Source organism: Branchiostoma belcheri, unplaced genomic scaffold (assembly GCF_001625305.1).
Source record: "Branchiostoma belcheri isolate BF01 breed outbred unplaced genomic scaffold, Haploidv18h27 scaffold26, whole genome shotgun sequence".
In the NCBI taxonomy this organism is placed as follows: domain Eukaryota; kingdom Metazoa; phylum Chordata; class Leptocardii; order Amphioxiformes; family Branchiostomatidae; genus Branchiostoma; species Branchiostoma belcheri.
Window position 1 is genome coordinate 1684039 of NW_017803865.1, and position 27942 is coordinate 1711980.

Consider the following 27942-nt stretch of genomic DNA (forward strand, 5'->3'; position numbering starts at 1 on the left):
GTAGACCTGAAGCTTGTTTCTGTTTCTTTCTCTTGTTGCCAGAATCAAGCTGCTCGGCCAGCTGGGACTAGAGCAGGTGGAACCAGCTGATGTGGAGACAGGTGAGGCCCCACCTGGTCCGACTGAGACAGTCCCGCACCTGGAGCATGTGCTGACCTCACAGGAGGGGTCACCTGCAGCTGACTCGGAACCTTCAGATACAGAGGTCCCTGAGCAGAACTTGATGGTGGAAACAGAGAACGTCACTCATGATAAGTTTCAGATGACAACAGAAGTCAAGGTATCATATCTTGTCTTTTTCTGTAAGAAAAGCTCATAGTGGACATGCATATATGTACGATTGTAAAAGATGCAGAAACAAAAACATGCTTTTAATGGTACCAAATGGGCTAAATAGGAGCTGTAGCATCTAACTATGCACCTTTGTTTATAGGCACTTACAGCAGAAGTGGTGAAGACTATACGGGACATCATTGCTCTAAATCCATTGTATAGGTGAGTTCAAGAACATGTATATTTGTTTTAAAGTCATTTGGAAAATACCTCCAAACAATAAAGACTTGTAATGGTTCTGCTCATTGTATAAACACAAGAAAAATGGTAAAAAGTATCATAATTCATATGTGGCTTGTAATTGTGTTCATGACAGTGAGTGTTAACTTAATCAGTGAAGAAGACAAATTAAAGTATCTAAGACAATTTTCTCCTTAACAATGTCCTAATACTAAGTACCCATTTCTAGGGAGTCTGTTGCACAGATGATCCATGCTGGACAGAAGGTCATTGACAACCCAGTCTACCTCAGTGATCTGGGTAAGCATTACTTTCTGTTATGTGCTACAACAAGAAAATATTTGTTTTTTTCTTTTAACATTTGGAGAGAAAGTTTTATTCATCTGTAGAGTTCACTGAAACATAAGTTGTATGTACAACATGTACTACAGGTGCCGCCCTGACCAGTGCAGAGTCTTATGAGCTACAGGAAGTACTAGAGGAGACAAACGTAAGCCTGTACTTTTTGGTCATTAAAATGTGTGATATTTGTCTTTTACCAGCTTCTTATAGTTAGTAGATACATTTCTGGTAATCTGGCTTCTCAAAAAGCCACATTATCAGAAAACAACATGCAACTGCTTAGTAGAAAATTAGAAGCATGTAAAAGTGTCCTCATATACAATGTAGGATATTGGCTGAAGAGTATTATATATTTATTTTTACTTCCAGATTCCCAAAAGGCTGATGCAGGCCCTGGCCCTGCTGAAGAAGGAGTATGAACTGAGTAAACTGCAGCAGAGACTTGGCAGGGAGGTATGTCCTAATTTATAATTCCAGGAGGCTTCGTTTTGTTAGTTATTTGATGATTATTTTGTAAATAGTGAAAAAGTATTCCGAGCCCTGTGAAAGTGACTGTCTTCACATTTTTTCTAGGTTGAGGAGAAGGTTAAGATGACCCACAGGAAGTACATGCTCCAGGAGCAGCTCAAGATCATCAAGAAGGAGCTGGGTCTGGAGAAGGATGACAAGGATGCAGTAGCAGAGAAATTCAAGGAAAGACTCAAGGTAAAAACAAAATGTGACATTCAGGTACTTGTGACAAATTTAACAATACCAAATTGGTTTACAAATACAATGAAATGTACTTCATAGTTTGGTCACATTTGTCATTGGTTGTCATACAATTTTGATGCTGTGCAATTTTCAACTGCCAACTGCCAGCAAGGATCTAAGGCAGCCTTTTCTGTAACAAGACAGCTGAATTTTGTAAGACACATGTGGTCTATATATATCCTGAGAATGTCTTCAGTTTTTGATCGCACGACGTGACTGAGCCTTAAATAGTACTTGTAAGGTCAGCATCAGATGTCTTCCAAGCCCTTCTTGTTTCCCCTCCCAGGAACTGACAGTGCCTGCTGCAGTAATGGAAGTGATAGATGAAGAGCTGAACAAACTGTCTTTCCTCGACCCACATTCCTCAGAGTTCAAGTAATCAGAGTTTCTTTATTTGTGGCAAGTCCAGCAGTCAAAGTAATAATGGATATGTATGTACATTTGTAAGATAGACAGGAACAAAATATGCTTTTATGCTTTTACTGGTGTATACCAAATGGCTAAGAAAACTGTCAAAATAGCATAAATCTTAGTTCGTAAAGAGGTGAGGGATTCAAAGTCATGGACAAAACTAGTAAGAATGTATGTTTTACGTTCCTAACAAACATATGTCAGTATCATGATGACTCAAGTTCCTCAATTCTGCTTTCATGATTAGCCTGACTAAATCGCATTTTCCTGTCTGGCAGCACCTCCCCCCCAATGGTTGCTGCCTCCTCTTGAGATGGGGGTCATTAACCCCTGGCAGTAAGAGCTTGTGTAAACACAGGCTACTCTCATGATACATTTTGTTTGTTTGTTCCCCAGTGTGACCAGGAACTACCTGGACTGGTTGACGAGCATGCCGTGGGGGAAGTACAGTGAGGAGAACCTTGACCTGGCGCGAGCCCGGGCAGTTCTGGAGGAGGACCACTACGGCATGGACGACGTCAAGAACAGGAATACTGGTGAGGGCTGGGGATTGTGTGGTGTAATGGTTAGGCATTTAGCCTACAACCCGTAAGTTGTGCACGTAAGTGGTTCAAATCCACCAACATTCCCTTTCTTTAACTGTTCTGTAACAGAATACAGCTGCTGGATATTTTCTCTATCAACCGTGACTTCATCCTATGATGACAGTATTTGAGCATTGCACTCATATGTGTATAAGTTTTTTCTCTCTTAAATTATGACGAACGAGAAACAGATAAAAATACTACATACATAACAAGAAATTTACTTGTAAATATGATTGTTCATTGTAAAGGATTGTTCAGCTGTGCTTCTTTGAGCATGCAGTCAAGTGTTTTTCTTGTCGCTAGGAATTCATTGCAGTGAGCCAGCTGAGAGGCAGTGTGCAGGGGAAGATCCTGTGTTTCTACGGACCACCTGGTGTCGGTAAAACCAGCATAGCTCGCTCCATCGCCAGGGCCTTAAGTAGGGAGGTGGGTTCCCTAAGAAGTTTTCTTAAAATTCTGACATTTTGTGTTTTGCCATTTGAAGTACATGTAATAGATTTTGATAAGACATGAGATAACTAATTGGTTAGCATTCAATAACTTTGCTAATGTTGAATGAAAAAGCTTAAGAAACTTGCATCGTGGTTGGAAAAATGGCACAGTCATACATTTGAAAAAAATCTACCTGGCATAGATTAAACACCTCTACCAGACTACCTTTCTGCAAAAATGACACTTGCCCCCATATTTCATCTACCTTGAAAATCATGAAATAATAGCTAAGGGTTCAGTACACTGCACGCGCGGATCAAGAAAGATACTTCAAAGTCAGGTATTTTTCTGGGGATCACAGATGACTCGGGTAATGACACACGATATCATTTCTTTATTTCTTTATTTAGCTTTTCCATTACAAAATGGAGGGGAAGACAAAACAGGTGATTGCTCATCTCTTTTCGCTGTCTACCCGACTTTAAACAGTACAGTTGCAAACTTTCTCTCTCGCTTGTCTGTCCAGTATTTCCGCTTCAGTGTCGGAGGTATGACGGACGTGGCAGAGATCAAAGGTCACCGGCGTACGTACGTGGGAGCCATGCCGGGGAAGGTCATCCAGTGTCTGAAGAAGACCAAGACGGAGAACCCGCTCATCCTAATCGACGAGGTGGACAAGATCGGACGTGGCTACCAAGGCGACCCGTCCTCTGCCCTGCTGGAGCTGCTGGACCCGGAACAGAACGCCAACTTCCTGGACCACTACCTAGACGTGTCCGTGGACCTCTCTAAGGTTAGGACTGTGCTTTTTCAGGGTTGGAGTTTTAATAATGATCTTTTTTAATTACTGTCAGTGGTACACAAACAATACTTTGATATGGAATAGACTCTGGAAATTTAGGAAAGTCTTATCTATGTCAGAATCTGTAACTGATGATGAGAGAAATAATATTGTCATACTCTTTCATAATGTTTATATGACATCAGGAACTTTATTGTACATCATACATGTAACATAGGTCCTACATAATTTATATACTGTGTCGGTAGAAATAAATGCTTTCACCTGATACTGAATGTCATCAAGTATCTTTGAAAGTTTTTTTTTTCTGTCATGAACATATTATTTGTTCTCTCCCAGGTGCTCTTCATCTGCACAGCGAACATTACGGACACCATCCCGGAGCCGCTGCGTGACCGGATGGAGATGATTGATGTGTCAGGTTACGTCGCCCAGGAGAAGCTAGCCATAGCAGAGGTACGAATTAACCTTCTCCCTGCTGCCTAACCCCTAACCACAATAAGAACCTTGTAGCCAGATGTCTGCTTCAGTGTGATAAAGGTTAAACATTTCACCATTCAAAAAAAAGAAATTCTCTGATTTGTCCTTTTTTCCAGAAATACCTTGTTCCCAAGGCAAGATTAGATGCAGGGGTGAGTGAAGAAAAGGTTTCGCTGGACCAGGATGCCATCAGTGCACTCATCAAGTCCTACTGTCGGGAGAGTGGGGTTCGGAACCTGGAGAAACAGATACAAAAGGTAAGGCAAAGACTACAATGTCATGTAGTACAGAACCACACAATGTCAGACCATCTCTTTGAATGTGCCAATAGATTTTACAAAAAACTCTAGATATTTCCCGGAGACCTCAGATTTCTTGTCCTGAGTTGTGTTTTCTTGCCTTATACCTTTTCTTGTCCTTGTAGGTGTTCCGTAAGGCGGCATATAAGCTGGTGAACGGGGATGCGGAACATGTGACGGTGATGGCGGAAAACCTGCAGGATTACGTCGGGAAGCCCATCTTCACGAGTGAGCGAATGTACGCCAGCACCCCCCCTGGGGTGGTCATGGGCCTGGCCTGGACAAGTCTGGGTAGGTTTGCATTCGAGTGTCGAGTGTGTTTTTGCATTACCATGAATTTGGCGTGAAATTAATTTCTTGCTGTGGCTCAAAAGTTTGCAGTGTATGAGTGTGTGTCTCTTTTATGCTAATGTACTTTGTCCTTGCTGTTTGGGTACTTGAGTATGTTTAGTGAAGCATTGAGATTTCAAAATTTCAGCTAGGGAAATAGAAAATCAGTACTACATCTTGCTACATTAATTAAGGTTTGGACATCCAGGTAATGAGATACACAAGAAAACTGTTACTTAAACATCTGACAGTTTTCAGAATCTATCCAGTCGGTTGAGTAACAATCTTGTTTTGCAGGTGGCTCCACACTGTACATAGAGACTTCCCTGAGGTTACCCCGAGATTCTGAGGCCAGGGAGGGGTTCTCTGGAACTGACAGGACAGTTAGGTGATGTCATGAAGGAGTCAGGGAAGATCGCCTACACGTTTGCCAAGTCACTCCTGGGAGAGAAGGACCCAGAGAACAACTTTCTCTCCACTTCTCACTTACACTTACATGTCCCTGAGGTAAGAAATATTCGTATCTTTTTATTTTTTATTTTTCCAAAGTTGTGGAAGGATTGACATAATATCAACCCTGAGACCAGACTGTAAGCTTTGATTCACTCACACACGGAAGGACCCTCTTCTTTTTGACAAGTGTAATGTAGTACTATGGGATCTTTAACTTGTGAACAGCCTCCGGACTTTTTAAGTGTTGAAAAGCATTGTTTTTTTTCTTGTCAGGGAGCAACGCCAAAGGACGGGCCCAGTGCAGGCTGCACTATTGTGACTGCCCTGCTGTCATTGGCTGTTGGGAAGCCAATCAGACAAAATGTGGCAATGACAGGAGAGTTGTCGCTCACGGGCAAGGTTCTACCAGTCGGTGGGATCAAGGAAAAAACCATTGCGGTAAGTAATATAATGTTGTTAAAGACAGTACACTACGTCTTTGATGAATTTGCCATTGTGTACTGAACAGGCTTTAGGTTCATTTAAGTTCTCTATGGCTGCATCATTATGTTAGCAATTCAGAATGACTAAAAATTACAAATAGCTCAAGTTTGTTGGAATCAGTGTCCATATATAGGACTTTTTGTTGTCTTTTTCAAGAAGACAAACTCACATTTGGAGTACTAGTGCCAAAATAATCACCAACACTATCCCATCTTACAGTTGCTTAGCTGTGTGTCACAGGGGCTTTCTGTTTAAACAAGATGGCAGTTATCATATGACTGTGTGCTCTTCTACCTTGCTACAGGCACGTCGTGCAGGTGTGGACTGCATCATTCTTCCCGCAGAGAATAGGAAGGACTTCTCCGACCTGCCCAGCTTCATCACAGAGGGACTGGAAGTGCATTTTGTGGAACACTATAAAGACATCTATGGTATCGTGTTCCCATAAACACACTGTGGGACATTGTGGTGAAGGAACCATATGGATATTATGTGGACAGTGGAAACTTTGCCAAGATGTTCTACAGTTACATGTAACTGAAGGAATGAGGGTGGAATCCTCAATATACAGTGTACAGTACAGAAAGAGAAGACATTCAACATATTGCAATTGCATCATGGAGCATATGACTAGTACATGTATGAAAGACTATGTAGACAGCCAAAGTATATACACTGTATCATAGCACTATGGTAAGCTTTTGTATGTTTCAATGATGATATCTTGTCAAAGATAAATGGCCATACTTTATACTGCGTAAGCCCCTGAAAATTAACTTAAGGCTGTCAACTATTGAGACAGCCACAAGTGTGTGTACAAGCAAAAGGACTTTCAGGACGTTGGGCGGAAAAGAGAATAATTTGGGACCTATTCACTATGAGAGCTGTTTCAATGGGATCAGAAATTTAGATTCACTATCTACTTGTATCATGCCATTGGTGTAAAACTTCCTGTTAGTAGTAATGTCAGTAAGTTTGTATGTGTTACAATGTCATCTTTTTGTATGTGTCACAATGTATCTGGAAAAAAATACTGTACTTCCAGAACCTTTTTTAATGTTGCTGGATAATGTGACAGGACAGTCTGGTGGTCTGTCTGAAAGGCAGTCTGATGATAGAATAAATGAGTAACAAAAAGATAATGGACATATGTATGTCTGATCTCTATCAACAGCAACAGAGGCCTTATTTTTTCAGTGGTATCAGGACAGGTGAACTGTAGTGTAATGTAGTTACAGGTACTTACACTTAGTCCACTTACTTTCATTTTGGCAAAAGGCAAAGTACATGTATTCAAGAAACCAAAAGTTTATTAATAATATGGTTTCTGAGAAGCTTGAACTATTGCTCAGCCCACATGTGTAAATACATCACAAGGGTGAGATATATTTGGAATGATATCATTGCTATCTCTAATTTTGTTTACTCCATGATACATAAAACATGATAAGTAGACATACATTGTGTAGGTGACATCACAAATATCAGTAAACCAACTGCACTGCACTAGGTGCAAAATGACATTTTGGCTTCATGAAGAGTACTGCATACAACAGATTTGTTACCTTAATTTCACTCAGCCCTTTTCTGACATTTGATTATTTGCATGTTGTCTAGTAGAAATCACTCAATGACTTGATCATAAGCAAAATCTCATTGACATGTACGTAAGGTGCATGACTAGTAAGTACAGGTACATGAAACTACTTACAATTTTGCATCTCAATGGTTATTGGGCTGTGAGCAATCTACAGTACATGTACTAACACTGAAAATTTCAATTTGTTTTACATTCATTAAAACATGCCTCAAACTTTCACACTGGAAAGAACCTGTACATTGTAAGCTCACAATCAACAAGTTCTAGCTGCCTAGTTTCTAACTTCTACCACATACAAACAGTACTTTTTAAACTGGTTTTGGTAATAGCATTGGTAGACATGTGACTTTTTGATACATGTATTTCCCATTTATGTCCTGGATACCAGGCAGAAGTGGCATTTCTCATTCATACAGAGGTTTAGTGGCCTTTTCTATCTGCTGTAGATTTTGCTTTTAGCGATACTGATAAAAATGTGTAACCAAATTCAACTACATGTATTTCCCTTCCCATACCTGGTTGAAAGGCTTCACAGAGTATTTTCAACAGTTACTTGCAATCCCCGTTCCTGGTAGCCAGGTAGTTGGCAGTATCGTCAAACCCACCCAAGAAGGCCAGCCTGGAGACCAAAGTAAAGTGGTCTTCCTGGACAGATGGCCTTCTGGAAAGAAAAAAATGGGACTGGGGAACAAAATCCAGTTTATCTATCTCCATGTCCTGTAGATTGTGTTGTTGCTTGATTACCAGGCATTCCCAAACCTCTGCAGTGCTGAAGTCTGCATCCAGCCCATTCATCCATCTCAATGTCTTGTAGATTTTGTTTTGACACTGCAAAAGGACCTTTTCAACAATAAGTACTTTCTGGCTGCTTGACTATCAAGAACCTCTGTAGCCTCTATCAATCTTCTGAAACTGCTGGAAAGAATAGAACTGGGCGAAAAGACAGATGACATTCCAGGGGGTTGATCTGCTGAAGGAGTACATTTGGGTGCTGATTAAATGTACTCCATTAGCAGACCAAATTCCCTGTCATGTTACATGTATCTGTCAATTTGACCAATTTCTACTCTTTCCAGCTGCTTCCAAAGCCCAGTAGAGGCTAGAACCTCTGTTCTACACGGAGGTTTCGTACGATGCTCCGCTGGAGTCTGCGTCCAGCACGTCCAGCTCTATCTCCTCCTCCGCCGCCCTCCCCGCCACAGCCTCCTCCTCCAGCAGCAGCAGGCTGTCTGCAGACATCTGGTGGCTGCTGGTGCTGTTACTGTACACCTGGGCCACGTTCTGGAATGTCACATGGCTCTTCTTCCTGTAGATTTTGTTCTTGATGCTGAGAGAAAAAAAGGATGGTTTGAATAGTAAGCATCTTTTCTACAAACTGTCAAAACTGCCTAAAAACACCACCCAGGGGACTGATAAAGTCTTGTGTATGTGGACAGGAGGTCACTATAGACAGGATTGTTAATGCTTATGTCAATGGGAAAGATAACCGAAGGGACCACAAACAAAGAAGTCAACTCTCTAAGTGGTGCAGGTCAAATTTGTCTTTTGCAGGTAACATAAAAATTACCTACACTGGTGCTGCTTTGCAGAATAAATATTTCTAACAATGTCAGATGTACAATTCAGCACCAAGGACAGGAGTTGTTTCTGTACCAACTCACCAAGTCAGTAGGTCGTTCAGGGTTGCCACATACTTCCTGTACTCTGCTTCACCAAAGGGCTGTATGAACCAAAAAACAAACAATATTATGATCATCATAAAACATAAGACTGCTGATTCAGACATTGCTACTTGCATACATTAATCTACAGGTAAATACAAGTTACATAAAAGATACAATAAGAAGTTGCATCATGTACATTTGTATACTGTTCCACTGCATATGTTGATTTTCTTTACTTCAGTTTCTTTTATGCATATAATATAACTGTATAAGTATTGGCCTAGAATAGCTAGATAGACATACATTTTGTCAGGACAGGATAAAAGTGGTAAGGTCACAATGTGTAACATAATTTCCACGTTCCCGTGTTTCTTCAGTAGAATGACTTGTACATCAGTCTTACCTTCTGACCGTGCCTGGCATGTTCGTAAGAATCTGCAAAGGAGTTACAGAGGGAGAGTTTAGCAGACTTGAGCGGCGCTCCCGGACCCTCCCGCAGCTCAGTCAGGTGCTGTCGGAAACTCTTTCCCGCCGGCCGCCGCAACTCAGGGTCTAGCTCCTGTAACTGTGCATCTGAAGGGTAGAGATAGGACCTTATATTAGCATGTTCTTATCGATGAATGAAGGGTAATACAAAAGCATCATCTACATCGACTACATGTAGTGGAGAGAAGCAGTACTCAGGTCAGAGGCTCTGGTGTTGTAAAAGGAAACCCTAATATCCTACCTGCATTCTAACAACCTGATGAAATTATTTTCGGATATACTTCTTGTTGCACTTACCAAGTAATGCAGCTGCATCCACTGCTTTCATCCTGTAGATGTAGTTGTAGTTACCCTCCACTGATAACAGGAAAACAGAAGTGTAGGTAAATGTTTAGAAAGGGTTATAGACAATCTAATATTCAACATCAAAATGCAAAAATTACCTGTCCTGTCTGTTAGGTTCTGCTAGCATACCAGGTTCCACAGCACACAGGAGCCAAGGTCTAACTAAATGCATGTTATAACCACTAGTACTGAGTAAGAACTTTGCTCCTTATACATTTAGTATGTAGCCGTTCCATTACTCAGGCATTAGTAGATGTTGCCAGCACATGCATGCCTAGCTCCACAGCACATAACATACAGCCATGCATGCCTAGCTCCACAGCCATAGTTCATACACATGTACAAACATTTACATGTACATTGTACTTGACGTCCTGTCTAGTCTAGCTGCATGTTATGATTTAAGAACTGTGCTTGTGCTCATTACCTGTCCCGTCTGTAGGCTCTGCTAGCATGCCTGGCTCCACAGCACACAGGAGTCGTGGTTCATACTTGATGCCTGCTATCCTGTCTAGCCTTCTTTCAATCTCCTCTTTCATGGACTGGTGGAGAGAAATATGTTCATGTACAACATGTAAGTAACGCAGCAACCTCCTTCTTGATTTCAGTGTCCCGACATCCTAATTAAACACATAAACTGACAAATTGGCAACACAACCCACATACACTACTAGTACTGACCTGATTGCATGCAGGCAAAAACCTGATGGTACAAAAAATTTGCATGCAGGTGAGCATACAGAAACTGTGTACATCAAGAACGTATGTTCAGATTGTATGCCAACTCTCAAGGTAACATACAGTCTGAACGTAACACTGTTCTTGACATACATCAAAGCAGGCCACTCTGCTCAAAGAAAATGTTTGATGTAAACAATTTTTGCAGTTTTCGTGCCATCAGGTTTATTGCCCAAGTGTAAATTGTGTCAAAAACAAACAGAAACAGCTGAGTCTCACCCCTGGAGAAGCCGAGCCCACCAGCACATGTGGTCCTCGGTGGGACCTCAGGGCAAACCTCATGATCTGTCTCTTAGCAAACAGGAACAGTAGGAAGAATGCCTGGGGGATCCAGAGATGACAACAGGAATGTAAACAAACATACAAACTACATTTTCATATGGTGCCGTGTTGAATTAAAGTGTATCTCTGTTTAACATGCAGCCAACATGGATATTCAAACTATAATTGGCATGACGTCAATTTATGCCTTTAACTTAAGGGTAAAATTTCCTTGTGAAAATTTGACTCCTGTAAAATTTATTTCTCTGGCTGAAAAATATTAGACAAACATGTTTTAAATCCATGACATGTATATTAACCATGGCATATAAGCCGGGCCACTCTTGATGGTACGGTGTAATAGGAAGGAAACATCTTATTTCTGAACAAACGAAACAAACCTGAATCCTTGTTTGGCTGTGATTGTGTTGTTTTTATCTGATGCCCCCCTCCCCACTGATGCAAAACGAGTAGAAAATTCCAACATTCTACAAAAAATTGAACGCCCTATAGAAGCTCCATGCTTAGACAATAACATTAAGAATCATAGTACAGAGTTTTGACAGGAATACTGACCATGATACCGAACGTGATGACCAAAAGGACATGAACTCCCGTCAGCTGAACAGCAGCCATCTTGCCACTGTGGGGTCAATGACCTCAGCTTGTCCAGGGGAGACCACATCCATGCGTAACTAGCGTGTTAAAATTTCATCTTATAATTTAAGAAATCTAATCATGTAGATTAGAAATAAATAACATGACGTTTAAATTCACATTATTATGATATTCAACTAAATTTTTGCTTTAATGGTGTACTTATCTGGTATATCTATTTTAAGTCACCCGAATATTTTGTTTAGATGCTATCATCTTCAGGAAGTAACTTTTCTCGCAGCTTTTTCTCGGGTGAGTTTTTTCAGGTGCACATCGATCATTCGGAATTTCCGTACTTCTATTTGCTTGCTTTGTCTTCTGAAGTTTCATGCACATGAGTAGTGGTTTGTAGATAGTCGTCTTTAGATGAAATGTAATACAGAGTACTAATATGCTTGTCATTAATTGTCAACTTTGGGTGCAAGGACAACAGCATGGCACAGCGGGTGCTATGGGAAAACCAACACCATGTGGCCTTCCTGGACCCAGCCCCCAGTCTGAGGGGAGCCACTGTGGTCATGTGTAAGGACCGAGAGGCCAGGGACCTGTGGACACTGGCTGAGGAACAGTTTGGAGAATTAATGCTAGCAACCAGACAGGTACAGAATGGTATGGATTAAGAATTAACGGCCATTGTGTTAATAATATTTAACACCCGGTCAATAGTGCAAAATGTCTTATTGACAGGATCATCTCGGTGAAGAATTAATACTTGCAGATAAACAGGCACAGAATCTGTCTTAATCTGGTATATAATCGTTTCATTAGTTTTTGTTCGTCACTCTTTTAGTTAGAGATGTTATTCAGTACCAAGGACAGGGACAGTAGTCTTCCGGATGTGTCATTCAGCACCAAGGACAGCTATCATTTCTACATCATTCAGCATCCAAAACGAATTGATAATATTAGATTAATGGCTTTTATGAATACATGTAACAGTTATTTAAAAAGTAATTAATTCAGAGATTTGAGTAAATGTATTTCTAACCAGGCAACTAATTAATTAATGATGAAGACACAAAATCCTTGTTCACTAGACAGCAATAGAAATTCCTGCTCTAGTTCTCAAGTTCTCACAATGTAAGTTTTGTTCCTTTCCTCAGGTAGCCCAGCATGTTACAGCAAAGCTGAAGGTAGGACGTTGTGCCATGGTGGCTGACAGTAAGGTCAGAGGTGGTGCCCACACCCTGGTCCTGCCCCTGGACAGCCTGGGTAACAAGTGGGCTCCTGTACTGGCCAAGGAGACAGAGTTTAACACCGTTTACCCAGGATACATCACGACCAAGAGCGGTCCTCGTGCTGAAGACTCCGCACTTGACGTCATCCAGTCCCGCATCCTACAAGCCAATCAACCCAAGTGAGTATCAGTACTCTTGTGCTTACAGGGCTTGAAATGTGCAGGTTAGGCCACACCAATTTAATTTGTTGGTTCTCAGATTCGCCTCTTCATTTTTTTCTGATTTGCAAAAAAAAAAAAAAGATTCTGGTTCTGAATCAACTCAAAAATGCTCATATTTTGCCCCCAACAGTTGTGGAAAGTCCTTTTCTTCCTAGCTGTTGCAGTGTTTCCATCTATCAATGCAGTGGTTTGATTAAAAGTTCAAAATTCATTGTTTAAATATTAACACAACCTTTTGTGTTGGCTTCATGGCTCCTATCATAGCATTTGGGGCTATAATAGGATGCCTAAACCTGTTTTTATTTTATTTTTTTTTGCCCTGTTGCTTCATGTTTTTTCTGACAAAATCCAAGAACCAACAAATTAAATTGGTGTGGCCTTACATTGAAAATATTTGTATATTTTTTGACTACTTCAAGAATTCATACAATTTCTTTTCAAATATATTTTTCCATGTTGTTTACAGCTTCTTGGGCAATGATGAAGCAAGTCAAAGTAATCCCAAGCTTTCCCCTGATATGACATTCTACGGAGAGGCATCCGATGACAACCTGTTTGCTCGCATTGTTCGGGGAGAGCTGCAACAGTGGCGCATCTGGGAGGACAGGGACCATGTAGCCTTCCTCACACCTTTCCCCAACACACCTGGCTACACTGTGGTCGTCCCACGAGCACACCTGTCCAGTGACATCCTCAGCCTCCCTACTGACGCTTACATTAGACTTCTCCAGTGTGCCAGAACTGTGGGGCTATTAATACAGAAGGGACTGAACACCGAGGGGTTTGCCATCGTATGTGAGGGGATGGAAATAGATTATGCCCATGTAAAAGTCATACCAGTACATACGACTACTGCTTCTACAGAGCCACTAGAGCCTGAGTACATGGAGACATATGTTGGTTTTTTGACCTCCAGGCCTGGGCCCCCTGCATCTGTAGACTATCTGGACAAGATAGAATTACTTTTGAAAATGCAGTGAACATAGACCTCAATGGATAACCTCCTTCAACATTTATCTGCTGGGTTACATATAACATTATATGCTACTACGAGAAACAGTATGTTTGAGAGATTTCCAATGCAGCACCCCTCAGTTATGCCTAGTTTTGAGCTTTTGATATGCAGGAGGATATTTCTGTTGTGTCTTTATCAATTTCAATATATATATATCATTTTAAAAAAAAAGCTTGTGTAATTTCCTTTTGTGTGATACTCATTGTGATACTCATGGAATGAAAACCAGGCTTACTAACATGAGTGTGCAACATTGCAGAATAAACAAATATCTATTCGGATAATGGGAGGTGTGAGCCAGGTGTTCGTCAAACCTCACTCCTGGTCATCATTCTGGGGATGTTGTTGCTTAAAATGAACAAAGATATCCAAGGACGACAAAATAGTCCTGGTAAGCTTTCTAATTGTTAGAGGTCTAACCACTTTATACCAATGCCCCAAAGATGGCATCAAGATTATCAAACAGTTCCGTGAATCTGATCGCTTCCCTGCAGTTTTATTATTTTCTGAAAGAGGGAGCCCGTGAGCGGTGTGCATGCTAATCACATGACCGCATAGTCATCCAACATGGCGGACGATAGGGAGCCACCTCCTCTTTTTGACGACGAGAAACCCGACAAGAAAGAAGACGAGGATGACTTGTTTGCGACTCCTAATGAGGTAGGGATAGCTTAAAATTATCAGGGAGCCTATAGTGGTACTTAGAAGAAATTTGGTGCATGTGCAGGGGCGTGATCTTTATGCAAACAAGACAGGTTTTTAGTGGTGCAGTGTTTGCTTTTGGGCGGAAGCTGGGGGGACGGGTTCCCTACAGTTTTTGTCCGGATGTCCTTTCGTTCTGTCACCCGATAAGGTTAGGATTCTCGTTCGAGTTAGAAAAGGAAAGCCTTCATCACATCATGCTGTGAAAAAGATCGTGTTCTGCGTCACATCGGTTGCATTAAGGGTCTTATTTTTAATAGCTTTGTAGAGGTAGAAGACAAAATTAATGTCCACGTTTCAACCCCCCTCCCACATATCCAGACTGTATGTAACGTTAGTTTGCACAAATTATGTAGCGTTACATGTACTCAAGTCGTGGAATAGCTATCATCCCGACACAAATGACTCTCTGGCAACTTTCTTTAACTTACAAACCTTAACTTACTTAACTTGAAAATACCAAGTGGCACTGAAATCCCCGAAAGATCTATAAGAATAGAGCACCAGTGACTACTCTAATTACATGGCTAGCATGTAGCAACCAGTTAATGTACTAAATTATTATTACTTTTACAACAACTTTCATCATGTACACTGATGGCCCTCTATCCATTTAAGTTTTCTACAGAGTCAATCTATTTTGTACATTGTTTATAAACCTTTCATTGCAAAATGATTGCAGCCATGAAATATGGTTCAAAGAAGTGATCATGAAGTGAACTTCTTTGTAAACCAATGCCAGTCTGGGACTTTGGACATAAATGTTTACCCAGTCACAATAAGTCTTTTTATGTTATATCAATAAAGCAAGGCACTTGAACAATTTTGATCCCACAGTGTTTACATGCTTTGTTTTGTTGTTTACACACTCTGAGTCTGAAGTTTATCCTAATACTAGGTGTCTATTTGATGCCAAATTTGTAACTGGATATGGAAGCAGGGAGAAGGTGCTTGCTGATTTTCTTGTGTAAAAACAACCTGTCTAATATAACCCTCAGGCGCCCAAGGAAGAGGTAAAAGATGAGCCAGCCAGCCTGCCCACGGAGCCTGCCCAGGACAAGTCTGAGGACCTGTTCGCTGCAGACGATGACCTATTTGGAGGTAGGCCGTGTTACTGTTAGTGTAGCCTTGTAAGGGTTGTTGGGTTTCAACCCGTGTTGAAAAAAAAAAACTGTGGAAGACAATGACGGTGTGCCTCAGCGCCAAGCACTGATAATATCGATATGCAGTGAAGAAGAAGAATATTATACAAGGCTCGAAATAGTGGATGCATGTGCCCCTTAGTGCACCCAAATTTGGAGCTGTGCACCCAAATATTTTTGAAGATTTATGTATGTCAAGATGTTAAATGTATAGTAGTATACAGCATATTCTTAACATATAAGTGAATTGGCAGTTAAAATGTTGTTGGAATTTTAAAATATGTCATCTCAAACATTTGAGACAATAGGCCTGTGGAATGTTTTCAAAAGTTTAGATAAAGAGTTAACATGATGACACCATGGTGATTGACAGAGAAACAGGAAGGTGTGAAGGAGGTTGACACGTCAAAGCTTCTTCGGAAACTCACGGAAGATGTAGACGACCTCTCACCTGTAGAGGAACCAAAGCCTCTCATTCCGACAGCAGCAGATTCGGGCAAAGCACCCCAAAGTGATACATCTGGAAAAAAGGAATCTCCAAAAGAAAAAGCAAAGGAGGAAGATTCACAGGCCAAGGAACCCAAGCCTAAGGAAGTGCCAGCCAGTATGGCAAAGGACCAGTCTCCGCTGAAACCTATGAAAGTCTCTGTAGACCTTCATGCCCCCAAACCTGGTAACCATACGTTTTTCTTTTCTCTACATGGAACAAGCAAGTTGGCATCTGAACCTTTTTTTCTGTCTGCCCAGATATTGTATCTTGTCGAAAATTGGTCTGTCCTAACTTTCTGACATTTTGTCACCTGGTATAATTACCCTCATTGTCGAAGAAAAGGGATGGCATAATCTTTTCTTTATCCAAACGTCGGAAAAAAAAGTTTTCAATATAGACCAGACTTGCTTGTTCCTTGAAAATACAGGTGGTGGCCTACTGTAGAGCTGGTGCAGTTTTCTTTCCTGACACATTTAACTGAAAGCATCCTGTGATAGTGCAATACTTCATAGAGCTTTTCTCATGTTTATTCATTCTTTTGTCTATGTTTTCATGTATATATATATATATGTTGCATGTCTGTTAAAGGAATGCTCTGTACATCCTATGGAAAAGCTAGTTTTGTGTATTTCCTGTAAAGTAATTTTTCCCACAGGCAAAGTTGTAACATCTCTGTATCACAGTTTTCAGTTTTTGCATACAGCTGACTCTGTGCTATAATAGTATAAGCTGGTGTAATGTGTTCAGTCTGATAAAGTTGTTTTTTTTTATTTGATTGATTCTAGGAGTAGGACTAGGAGGTGGCATAGTGCATATAGCTGATGATAATTACTTCTATGTTTAGCCTGTCTCTTTTTAGAGTTTTAGTTAGAGTACATGATTTTGTTCCCGCAAGTACAATTTCTTACCACTCAGTTTTCTTATTAGTCTCAATCTCACCTTGTATTTTAATTGAAAAGGTCAAGATCTCTACATGTGTACCTTGTTAAATTTTTTGACACAAATTTCTTACAGAGCCTTGGAACTTGCAACAGTATTTAGCACAAAACCAGCAGGGGGACACTCCTGCTGACGCAGGAAAACAGGAGCCTGAAGTAAAAGACCTAGACTACAAACCACAGCCTTATTCAAACCCACCAGTTAAGCCAAGTGAAGAGCTAGCCAGTATGGCAAGGGACCAGCCATCCATCAAACCTGTGAAAGTGTCTGTAGACCTCCCTACTTCCAAAGGACCACCAATAAGTGTGTTTTCTCTCTTATACACAAGAAACAAGCAAGTCATTATTATTTCAACTGTTAAGACATTAAATATCAAGCTGCACCATGTTGGTGTCATAAAATTCCTTTAGAAAGTCAAAAAGGAATTTAAAAAAAGCAGACTGGAGTCATCTGGGGTTTTTCTGCCAGCTTAACATCTTAGAATAAAGGTGTCAACAGTTGACTAAGATCTGACAGACTTGTTTCTTGAAGATACAGGTGCAAATGCAGCTGGTGCAGTTTCTTCCCTGTTACAACTTAGAGCACTGTGACAATGGCTAATATCTTGCAGACTTTGGTGGTACTGTAGTCTAGCAGCCTTTCGCACCTTACCTTAGTATGGCTTATAGACTGTTGTTAACACTGTAGCCTGAAGATGATACATTTGTTTTTGCTTGTCATATTTCCATTGCAATAATGTCCTACACAAGCTATAGCAGAGCTGGTGTGTTTCTTTTTATGCTTAAAGTAAGAATGGCACATTTGCAAGATTAATGTAATCTTCAGTTTACACACAAATTTCAGCCTTGTTATACATGTGCAAATACTATAGCTATGATTTTGTATGTACATGTACATGTATGAACATGTTTCCTCCTAGGTACAGATGGTTCTGACTACCAGTAACTTTTTTTCCTTTATCAGGATTGCTCTTATCTATTAGGAGGTGGCCTATAGGGCAGACACCTGCAGATACTGATTGGGCTTCTTTGTATACTCTTTGGAATTAACTTCTTATTCAAAATTTTGTTTTCAGTTTATATTCTAACACGTTTACTATCAATGTGAGTCTAATATAAGACATGTGTATTTAGCACAAAACATGCAGGAAGACTCCGCTGACTCGCCCAAACTGGAAGTTACTGACGAGCCTCCTCCTGAGATGGACATCTCTGGTAACCTCTGAACCACTCTGTCCGTCTGTCCGACTGTCCGTCTGTCTGTCTTTGTGTCAGCATCTTCACTGTCACTTTCATCAAGGGATCCTCAAAAGGGATGGTGTTTTCTTGTTAAGCAATAAGCTGCATCCATTTCAATCAGTTGTGATGAAAGTTGACTCTAAATGTTTGAATCTGGCAGTTCCTAGAGCAGTTCCAGATGTTCCACACTGTAGTGCCACACCATCCCTTTAAGAGGTCTTGAAGAAAAACATTTTGTCAAACATGGATGTCTTTTATACTATCATTGATCTTATAATTTCAGAAGAACATACATGATGCGCATTTAAATGGGTTGATGCATGTTGTTTGTGATCAAACAAAGACTGAGGGCTCAAATTACTTCAAAATTCTGTTTTCTCCAATATTCTGACATTGAGCCTGTATGCTTTTTACCAAGTTCTTCACATGACTTTTTACATTCACAAAAATTTCTGTGCAAAGTACAGGTTGGAGATGGGAATTTTGAGCCCTGAAACTAGTGAAAGTGATTTTATCCCTACCTACTGTCTGTTATGTCAGCAGACTCAGCACTCATCAAACATAATGAAAGTGGGGATGTACACAGACAGACCTACTGTGGTGTTGTACCTTCCTGTATACTTTCTATCTTTCTGACTCCACTCTTTTGCTTTCAGCTTTTTTACAGGGCAGATTGCTCTCTTTCTTAAGTATGCCTCTAAGTAGGCTGCAACATCATTATCATATACTTCTGAAATGTTGATCCTGATTCATTTGATTCGCAGCATGACAAATTCTACAAATGACGGTGAATGTCTACAGTGATCATGCTCATGTGTTGGTCTACGTACATTGTAATACATGGATGTTTTTGAGAGCGGAATATCAATTTCACACACATTTTTATCACTTTTGTTAACTCAATTATAGTTATAATTTTCTGATATCGTAAATGACAGTATGAATCTAATTATGACAATATTAATCAATCTTGTTTTGATATTTGTTTCCCATGACTACACATGATGTACTACACAATGATTCATGTAAAAATGAGTTGTTTTAATGATACCTAAAACGTGTAAAATGAGATCTGTTCTGTAGGAGGAAATTTTGATTGAGATGTTGATTGACACCTGTCCCAGGAGAAGGTGAGGAGGTTGACCTGGACTCCCCCGAGACGGAGGGCCCCTCCAGCCCGGCCAAGATGGAGCCTGACTCAGACTCCTCCCCCCTGGAGGCCCCCCCCATGGCGGAGGTGCTCCCCCCTGCCAAACCTGTCCCCGAGGAGAAACCCAAGCCGACCCCCGCCCCACGCAAACCCTCCATGGAGAAATCCAAGGAAGAGGTAAATAAGACATGTAAACAATAAGTCATGTAAACAAGGTTAGCTGGTCAACGTTGGCTGTATGTACATGTATACCAGCCAAAGAAATAAATGATTACAATTGTAAACATGTACATTTTGTAAACATGTTATGAAGTTGTGGTATTGTTAGTCTTTTTGTCAGGATTTTGGTGATGCCAACTGTAGCTGTGCTCTGTTTTTGCATTGTGTTTTTGCACTTGTTTTGTTTTATGTCGGCTGATGGCATTGCTACTGATCCAAATAGGATGTATAAAGGAGTCAGTCAAAGCACGGTGTTATTTTTTGTATGTCTAGGTATCATTTTTTACTGTTCTTGAAAAGTGATACCTATCAGTGACTAGCATTTTTATGTATTTTGCCCAATAGGTACTTTATAGATGTGAGTGCCTATAGATTGAGAAAATGAGATTTCTAGTGAAATTCAACCCTATAGCTAGACACTGCCCTTTACAAAGCCAGCTTCCTCCGTTTTCTTTCATTTGCTGCTTTTAACCTTTTTCCTACTGCCTAACCCCACAACAATAATTCAAAATTATGAACCTAATAAAATGATGCAGACACTTCTTACTGTTTCAAAGAGAACATTGATCCAAATTTGAAGAACCGTATTGAATGACAGGGGGTAACAGTCCTTCCATAATGTTGTGATAATCAGTAAGCTATAAGGTTCTTGTGCAAGTAACAACAAGAAGCTAATGTGAAGCAAATTTGACTGATGATATCCTGTTGTTGTGTGTTGTTGCAGGTAGGGTACACCTCTTTTGCCCAGGTACCCTCTGCCCTTTCCTCACTGTTCAGTGTTTGTGTAATGATATAAAACGGTGCATGTGCATGTTAGGCACTCTTGCATTTGGTCTTCAATTTTTTTTTCCTTTTTTATAGCCTAAATTCACCTATATTTTAACCCGATTCACATGCAGGCAAAAACCTAGCGGTATGAAAATTATGTACCAACGTGAGCATACGAAAACTGTGTGAGTTTAATTTTTCTCGGTGCCAAAAAAAATCGGCCCATTTTGATTCGTCAAGAACATAACGTACATAGAGGTCGTACGTTGCCTTGAGGGCTGGCATACGACCTGGATGTGCATTCTTGATTTACGTCAAAGCAGACTGATTTATGAGGAAAAATTTGATGTATGCAGATTTCACACTGTCAGGTTTTTGCCCGGGTATAAATCGGGTCTTTTTCATGAGGAAGCATGTGGGGGCATGTGACTTTTGTTTTTCTATTAGATATACACCTGGGCAATCAAGATAGCATTTAAGTCAATGATTTAGCTCTATAGCAAGGTAGACCTGGCCACAAAACAGTATGTGGCTCACCCAGTAGTTGCAGAAGTTGTTTAAGGCACTGAAATTCCTGACTCTGTTTGATACCTTATCCAGTTATTTGATTTATTCCTATTAGTATTACTACTAAGTACCTGGTTTCTAATGTTTATCAATGTTTCAGTGCTTTTTACTTGAAAGTACATGGAACAGAGAGTTTACTCCAGCAGTCAGTCATACAATGTTGCCATTCTGTTGATCATGTGTTGTTAATAAGAGGAAACAGAGCTGACTCTGTTATACATTTATCAAATGGTAGTCTTTAAATTTCTTAATTAAAGGTAAGTCAGAATTTTGTATGCAGCACACAAATAAAGGAGAATAAACTGTGTTCTGTCCTGTTTTTGCTTTTTTTTAAGAACAGGCTACCTACTATAGTAGTACCCGGTTTAATGTAAGACATTTAAAAATAGATTTTAAAGAAATCTGTGGCAGTGATACTCTCATCTTTAACAGGTCATTGCATACTAACTAGGTTGATACTGATTTTTTCAGTGTGTTGCACTGAATGTGTTTTTGCTATTTCAGATTGAGGAAGAAGAAAGTGGAGACCAGTTTACTTTGGACATCAAGGTGCATGATCCTGGGAAAGTTGGTAAGTTCCTCCTGTTGTACTGTCATATCAACAGCAACACAGATTTAGGAGAAGTGATGGTATATAGATAATAACTTATGACTTATGTGATTCAAGTATCAAGTATCTCATAGCTCTGCCATGTTGGCATCATTTAGACATCCAGGTAGGCAATTCAAAGTCTACTACTGTATGGATTGCTTCTGAGCATAAAGATGATATAAACATGATCTTAATCTTGCATAGAGTACACGTTGCACTGGCCTGTAGTAATACATTAATATGTGTGTGTTTGTGTGTAATTATAGGCAAGTGTTTTTTTTTTTCTTACATCTTACTGTATTAATACTAAGGTGATCTTTAGATGTGGTCAAAACAGTCATGTTGCCTGTCTTTCCCAGGTGATGGTATGGGGGCCTACATGAGTTATAAAGTCACCACTCAGGTGAGAGGACAACATGTACTGTACAGTTGCCTAGTATTTAGTATAATTACTGACGATAAGACAGACTCGTTATCTTATACTTTGGTCTTCTAAAGCAGTGTAGTGTGTATTTTTGTGAACACCCAGTATTTTAAAGGCATAGAGTCACCAGTGTGCAAGCTAAATATTCGAGCTGGCATTCTGTTTGCCTACATTCTGTGAAAATGATGCTATACTTATCTTATTACAACCCCAAGCAAATTGTATAGATATGGCTAGGATAGGACATGCCAAATGTGTTGTTAAAAGTCAGCTTGAAAGAAGAACTGTACTCTTAAGAGTGAGAGTTGTTGCTGAGTGAATGAGCTTACCTACATGTAATAAGTCATCAGTTTCTTAATCTTCACCCAAGTGTCTCGATTTTGGAGAGGAAAAAAAGGTGAGTGCTGCATACATATGTATACACTACATACGGAGGTACATAAAGTCTGTCTCTCCCAAACTTTTCATACCTTATACTTTCTATACCTCTCACTTTCCTGATTCTGGTGGTACATGTATCTTTGTGATTTCTGTGATACTAATCCAGTTAATCTATATACGATGTAGACTAGCATTCCAGCGTTCAGGCGCCCCAGCATGACAGTCACGCGACGATTCAGCGACTTCCTCGGTCTTCACGAGAAACTCTCGCAGAAACACGTCCACGTGGGCCGCATCGTGCCACCTGCTCCTGAGAAGAGCGTTGTTGGTGAGTCTGGTCTTTCCTTGTTACGCTCATGGGAATGAGGTATTGGTTTTTGGCTTGTCTCTCTGGTTGTCTGAGGTCTGCTATATCTCATTGCCTTGTTCTATGAATACTGTACATATCTTGAAGCTTCATTGTCATACATTGTACAATGTACCTTATCCTAATTATTAAGCTGTAATTTAACATCAAATATACGTGCTTAGACAATAGAATCATGTTTGTTTAGACCATTGACCATTTGAAAGGTTGTGCTTATTCCTTTGTTTGTTTCTTGGCAGGTATGACTAAGATCAAGATGTCCAAGGAAGACACCAGCTCCACTGAGTTTGTGGAGAAGAGGAGGGCCCTCCTGGAAAGGTACAGATGTGGGACGGAATCTGATGTTGTGGAGACACTTAGGAAATCTTGTAATGGTTTTTGTAATCCAAAATTATGAAATAGACAAAGTAACATTAGAGGTTTTACCCAGGTCAGGTAATATTTATCCAACATTTCTTTCATACAACTCCATGACTTTGTAGGTTCCTGCAGAGAATAAGTATCCACCCAGTCCTTCAGATGGACCCAGACTTCAGGGACTTCCTGGAACAGGATGAGGTCAGTTTCTACAACTATTGTGCAAGTCTTGGTTTTTTGTGATATAATTGCTGTTAAGGCAGTTCTATGTGCAGGGTTGAGTTCCTAAAGCTTTCAGTGACCTGTCAGTTCATTGGAACTTGCTGGGTATGAGTTTTTCTTATTGCGACTGCACAAGATTAAGTTTTTATGCCCTTACAGATGAGACTGTGGTAGTTGAGATTGATATAGCTTTATTGACCGTCTAAGATTCATAAATTATTAATGAATGAATCTTTGTTCATAAATTATTGATGAATGAATCTTTATTAATGTACAATTTAATTGTAAGACCACATTGCAGGTTTTATGCATCTTATTTAGTGGTTCTCTGATCTGAAAACTGTATGAATTTTTCTCCTATGACCTTTGTCCCTGCAGCTGCCGCGTGCCACCAGTACCTCGGCGGTGAGCGGCGCGGGCGTGCTGCGACTGATCAAGGGCGTGGGCGACACCCTGTCCAAGGTCACCATCAAGATGGACGAGTCGGACCAGTGGTTCGAGGAGAAACAGAACCAGGTGGAGGCTCTGGACCAGCAGCTGAAGAAGCTACACGCCAGCGTGGAGGCCCTGGTCACCTACAGGAAAGGTCTGGTCTCTTTTATCCTTCTCCCTGCTGCCTAACCCTGTAACCCTGTAGGTGGCAAGGTGGTCGGGTTGTGGATTCAGAATCTGAAGGTTCTGGGTTCGAATCCCTGGCAGGCACCACTGTTGTGTCCTTGGGAAAGCCACTTTACACCTATTTCCTTACTCGGCTCAGGTGACATGCTTATGGCTGAAAATGAGCACCTACATGTAGTTAGGGATGTCCTCTTGAATGGGACATGAAGCCAGAAGTCCAATGGTTAAGGAGAGTAACCCCTCACATCACACTTGTTGAAAAGACTACTGTGAGTAAGAGTTGTACAGAAATTGTGCAATCAAAGTAGCAGAATGATACAGAAACTGAGATTTCCGTAGCCTTGCTAGATAAACCCTACATGAATTGAAGTCAAGCAAAGAAAAAAAAAAAAGAATTGCCTTCTGGTTTCTTCAGAGAAAGCTGAAAGTTTTGTATTTTTGTTCCTCAGAGCTTGGTATCAGCACGGCAGCCTTTGCGAAGAGCACAGCCATGCTGAGTAACAGTGAGGAACACACGGCCCTGTCCCGCGCCCTGTCCCAGCTCGCTGAGGTCGAGGAGAAGATTGAACAGGTCTGCTACAAATGGCTGCTTGATTATTCTATGCCATTGAATTCATTAGAAAGACACAAATTAGGTACTCCTACACACACACACACTTACACTTTGTTTTAATGTTGGTCATTTCTTGGTTTCCTGTTTGAGTTGTGACAGTCAATATTCATTTTTGTAAAAGTACATATATAAAGCTAAATGTTCAATCTCTAAACCAATCTTGGTTTCTTCCTTTCCCCAGGTTCATTTGGAGCAGGCAGACAATGATTTCTTCCTGCTGTCTGAACTCCTGAAGGACTACATCGGAATCATCCAGTCCATTAGGGTAAGAAGTGATAACTATCAACTTAATATTGTGTAAAAAAAACAAAATGCTTATCAAGAAGAGTAGGTAATGACAGGAGCATAAAAAAAGTCAGCAAATTATTTGTTAACGGGAAAGATAAGTTTGTGGTACAGAAGTTACCACAAAAAACCGTAAGCATAAAAGTATTGCAAAGGAATCAGGAATTACTAACAGCATTACACCCTTCTTCCCACCAGGTTGTCTTCCACGAGCGAGTGAAGAGTTTCCACAACTGGCAGAACGCCCAGCAGAACCTGGCCAAGAAGCGGGAACAGGAGGCCAAGTTCAAACAGACGGGCAAGACCGACAAGATCGCCCAGGCACAGGAGGAGATCAGAGAGGTGGGGGACTAACACATTCTCCCTGGGTGATTTCTGTGTCTAAATAAGTTATTTCTCAAGGTTCCAAATACTTTTTTCTCAGGTTACCCACAAGGCAACCTAAAGCTAGGTTGCTCATTAATATTTCAGGTTGCCATCTTTGTAGTATTGGTAAAAATAAATCAATTGAGTTTCCAATGGTCCTCATAGACAGAATGGCTTAAGTATGATTTTCATATTTTAATGTGTACGTAAAAGTGTAGTTACTAAGATAAATCATGACAAAATTTATTCCTCTAACCTTTACACCTATCTTGTTTAGTGGGAAGGAAAGGTGGAGAAGGGCCGAGAAGACTTCGAGGAGATCTCCAAGACAATCCGCACAGAGATCAGGAGGTTTGAGGTCAGTGACCTCTTGTGTATTGTAGATCGTTAAATGTTTATTTTCAACCTCATCCTTGGAACAAATTTTTCCAAAAACATGAGGAGTATTGTGTAAAAAAATCTGTAATTGGAAGTCAAGAATGTTTCCGTGTTGCTCTTTTGTTACTCGAAGATGTGTACCTGTATGATTGTGGTGCCGTTAATGTAATCTCCTTTTTCCCGTCCATGTAGACCAACCGTGTGAAAGATTTCCGCAACATTATCATCAAGTACATGGAAACACTCATGAACAGTCAGCAACAGGTCAGAAAAAATACTCAATATCATTTATATAAATTATGAATTATTTATTTGCCAATGCATGCCCTAAGGGCAAGGGAACTCACAAATATGATAGTGTGAAAAGAGAATCAATATATATCTGATGTTTATATGATAGTCCCACAGTTTTGATAATAAGTGGGTTTTGTATGTAATTTTGGTGCACTATGTATTTTTTAGCTTTTCTAGATGGTTAAAGCTTGTGTGAAAGGTCTGGTATCACCAAATAAACTGTTTTCTTGCATTTATTCTTAATATTGTAGTTTCTATTGCCTTTGTTTCAGATTAAGACTAACTTTATCTCTCACCTACCTTCTACAGCTTATCAAGTACTGGGAAGGGTTCCTCCCTGAAGCCAAAGCCATCGCATAGACCTGCTCACAAGACGGTGGAAACATAGAGAACCAACAATTAAGCAGAGAATCAACCAATTAAAATCAACTGCAGATCTACACGTAGTATTAGAAATGATCTTGATTCAGACTGTTGGCATTGATACTATAGATGTGTATAAAGATACGTAGCATTAGATAAATGTGCCTGTTGAAGTTTGTCCTAAGGAGGGGGTCGTAACAGTACAAAAATGTATGTAACAGCACAGTTTCTAGATTATCAGAAATATGTAAATGAATTTGACTCACCAGGATTTTCGAACAAAGCTCTCGGTCTTCATGGAAAATTTTTGTGAGTCAAATTCTTTTGAGTTGGAGAACAGTTTATTTCTCAATATGTCAATTACCAACTCAGATGAACTTTCATGCTAATTTCCCATATGCTCCTAAACCCTCCTTAGAATTTGCCTCAACTTGTGGATAACCAGTGGATATTCAAGCATCTGTCATTTTTTCAATGCTTTCAGTGTGCTGATTTGAATTTCTACAGTTGATCAAAAGAGATATTTGTATTTTGCATACATGTATGTCTGTATGGCTGACACCATGATGATTAATTAACACAATTCAGTACAAGTTAGCCTTAAATAGCATTCCTTGAGGCTTTATATTATTGAATATATCAGATAATAATGACTCCGTAAGTGGAAACTAATAGTTGTGATTTTGGTATCAGTGAGGGAAAAATAGCTTCAGGCTCTTGCCATTCCAACATAGCAACAAATGAATTGTAAGCTGAGTTTTCTTTCTGTTTTTGTAAGGAAGTGAAATGAAACATTACTTTCAGACTGGCATCTGTCAATCACAGAATATTAGTTCATTATGAGAGTGGCTGTTTTCCAGGTGATTCATCGAAGTAAAATGTCACTGGTCTCCTCTAACCAAAATGCACGCAACAGTTACATGTAGGTATCTTCACAGAATAAAGAGCTCAGCAAACAACTTTGTTTTGTGTTGCTTGTCGGTTCCTTCTGTCACTGAGACAGAGAATGTGTTTTATTTGGTCAAACTATTAACAATTACATGCATGGTACATTTATTATCAGTGCCAAAGTTAAAAGGACTTAGTTTTCCTAATGATAATTTCTAGACAAATTCACAAGAACTAGTAAGAGAAATGGCATTTATGTAACGCAAGGTTACCAGTTTACGTGCAGGACCAGTTTACGGTCAGTTAGTGACACGGCCACACTTCGAGATGTACCAGCCAAAAATCAACGGTCGTGAGCAACAAAGAATAACATGAATATAATCCTTATATGTGTCTTTTATTTATTCACTGGATGGGAATAAGTTTGCATTCAGCGACACAGAAGAGTATCTTCCGATATGACGGGACAGCAAGGTAACATGGACTTGGACGCATGTTGTGTTTTTCACATAATACAATACTCAACATT

General features: G+C 40.1%; 4 protein-coding genes across 8 annotated transcripts in view; 3 read left to right on the top strand and 1 right to left on the bottom strand.

Moving 5' to 3' along the window:
* The window catches only part of LOC109471798 (lon protease homolog, mitochondrial-like), a 10630-nt gene extending 4098 nt beyond the window's left edge, over positions 1-6532 (top strand). The window contains 17 exon segments of the mRNA XM_019771152.1: positions 43-280; positions 434-495; positions 743-813; positions 945-1003; positions 1225-1308; positions 1429-1560; positions 1895-1983; positions 2416-2584; positions 2910-3032; positions 3565-3831; positions 4180-4296; positions 4437-4577; positions 4745-4910; positions 5247-5314; positions 5316-5456; positions 5676-5840; positions 6190-6532. Of these exon segments, the coding sequence (XP_019626711.1) occupies positions 43-280; positions 434-495; positions 743-813; positions 945-1003; positions 1225-1308; positions 1429-1560; positions 1895-1983; positions 2416-2584; positions 2910-3032; positions 3565-3831; positions 4180-4296; positions 4437-4577; positions 4745-4910; positions 5247-5314; positions 5316-5456; positions 5676-5840; positions 6190-6333 (2236 nt within the window). The 3' untranslated portion in view covers positions 6334-6532.
* A 550-nt stretch (positions 6533-7082) lies between these two features.
* LOC109471963 (uncharacterized protein C1orf43 homolog) lies at positions 7083-11645 on the bottom strand. Its single transcript, XM_019771512.1, has 7 exons — positions 11556-11645; positions 10938-11039; positions 10408-10522; positions 9933-9992; positions 9553-9722; positions 9147-9205; positions 7083-8812 (listed from the first exon to the last, which is right to left on the bottom strand). The coding sequence occupies exons 1-7, from the start codon at positions 11613-11615 to the stop codon at positions 8599-8601; spliced, it is 780 nt and encodes a 259-aa protein (XP_019627071.1). The 5' UTR covers positions 11616-11645; the 3' UTR covers positions 7083-8598.
* A 207-nt stretch (positions 11646-11852) lies between these two features.
* On the top strand, positions 11853-14160 carry LOC109471959. 2 transcript variants are annotated; one of them, XM_019771506.1, is made up of 4 exons: positions 11853-11888; positions 12062-12245; positions 12740-12993; positions 13502-14160. In XM_019771506.1, exons 2-4 carry the CDS (start codon positions 12243-12245, stop codon positions 14013-14015), a joined length of 771 nt encoding a protein of 256 aa, XP_019627065.1. In that variant the 5' UTR covers positions 11853-11888; positions 12062-12242; the 3' UTR covers positions 14016-14160. The 2 variants fall into 2 exon arrangements, with proteins under 2 accessions (XP_019627065.1, XP_019627064.1); XM_019771505.1 differs by having other exon boundaries at positions 11859-11888; positions 12062-12235.
* Positions 14161-14575: 415 nt separating this feature from the next.
* On the top strand, positions 14576-27488 carry LOC109471916 (sorting nexin-2-like). 4 transcript variants are annotated; one of them, XM_019771397.1, is made up of 17 exons: positions 14576-14710; positions 15751-15853; positions 16268-16567; positions 18457-18537; positions 19686-19888; positions 21770-21836; positions 22217-22260; positions 22849-22990; positions 23269-23347; positions 23512-23587; positions 23987-24194; positions 24676-24797; positions 25021-25104; positions 25323-25466; positions 25768-25848; positions 26061-26132; positions 26472-27488. In XM_019771397.1, exons 1-17 carry the CDS (start codon positions 14618-14620, stop codon positions 26520-26522), a joined length of 1950 nt encoding a protein of 649 aa, XP_019626956.1. In that variant the 5' UTR covers positions 14576-14617; the 3' UTR covers positions 26523-27488. The 4 variants fall into 4 exon arrangements, with proteins under 4 accessions (XP_019626956.1, XP_019626957.1, XP_019626958.1 ...); XM_019771398.1 differs by lacking the exon at positions 18457-18537; XM_019771399.1 differs by lacking the exon at positions 16268-16567.
* Positions 27489-27942: the final 454 nt, after the last annotated feature.

Bases quoted from the DNA above. Each gene is read 5' to 3' on its own strand.
- LOC109471963 (XM_019771512.1), bottom strand. From the start codon at position 11,615: ATGGCTGCTGTTCAGCTGACGGGAGTTCATGTCCTTTTGGTCATCACG. The intron at 11,040-11,555 runs GTCAGTATTCCT...TGGATCCCCCAG, and splicing joins TCATCACGTTCGGTATCATG to GCATTCTTCCTACTGTTCCT. The intron at 10,523-10,937 runs GTGAGACTCAGC...TCTCTCCACCAG, and splicing joins TGGGCTCGGCTTCTCCAGGG to TCCATGAAAGAGGAGATTGA.
- LOC109471959 (XM_019771505.1), top strand. From the start codon at position 12,071: ATGGCACAGCGGGTGCTATGGGAAAACCAACACCATGTGGCCTTCCTG. The intron at 12,236-12,739 runs GTACAGAATGGT...TCCTTTCCTCAG, and splicing joins TAATGCTAGCAACCAGACAG to GTAGCCCAGCATGTTACAGC. The intron at 12,994-13,501 runs GTGAGTATCAGT...TGTTGTTTACAG, and splicing joins CTACAAGCCAATCAACCCAA to CTTCTTGGGCAATGATGAAG.
- LOC109471916 (XM_019771397.1), top strand. From the start codon at position 14,618: ATGGCGGACGATAGGGAGCCACCTCCTCTTTTTGACGACGAGAAACCC. The intron at 15,854-16,267 runs GTAGGCCGTGTT...GGTGATTGACAG, and splicing joins AGACGATGACCTATTTGGAG to AGAAACAGGAAGGTGTGAAG. The intron at 25,105-25,322 runs GTAAGAAGTGAT...TCTTCCCACCAG, and splicing joins GAATCATCCAGTCCATTAGG to GTTGTCTTCCACGAGCGAGT.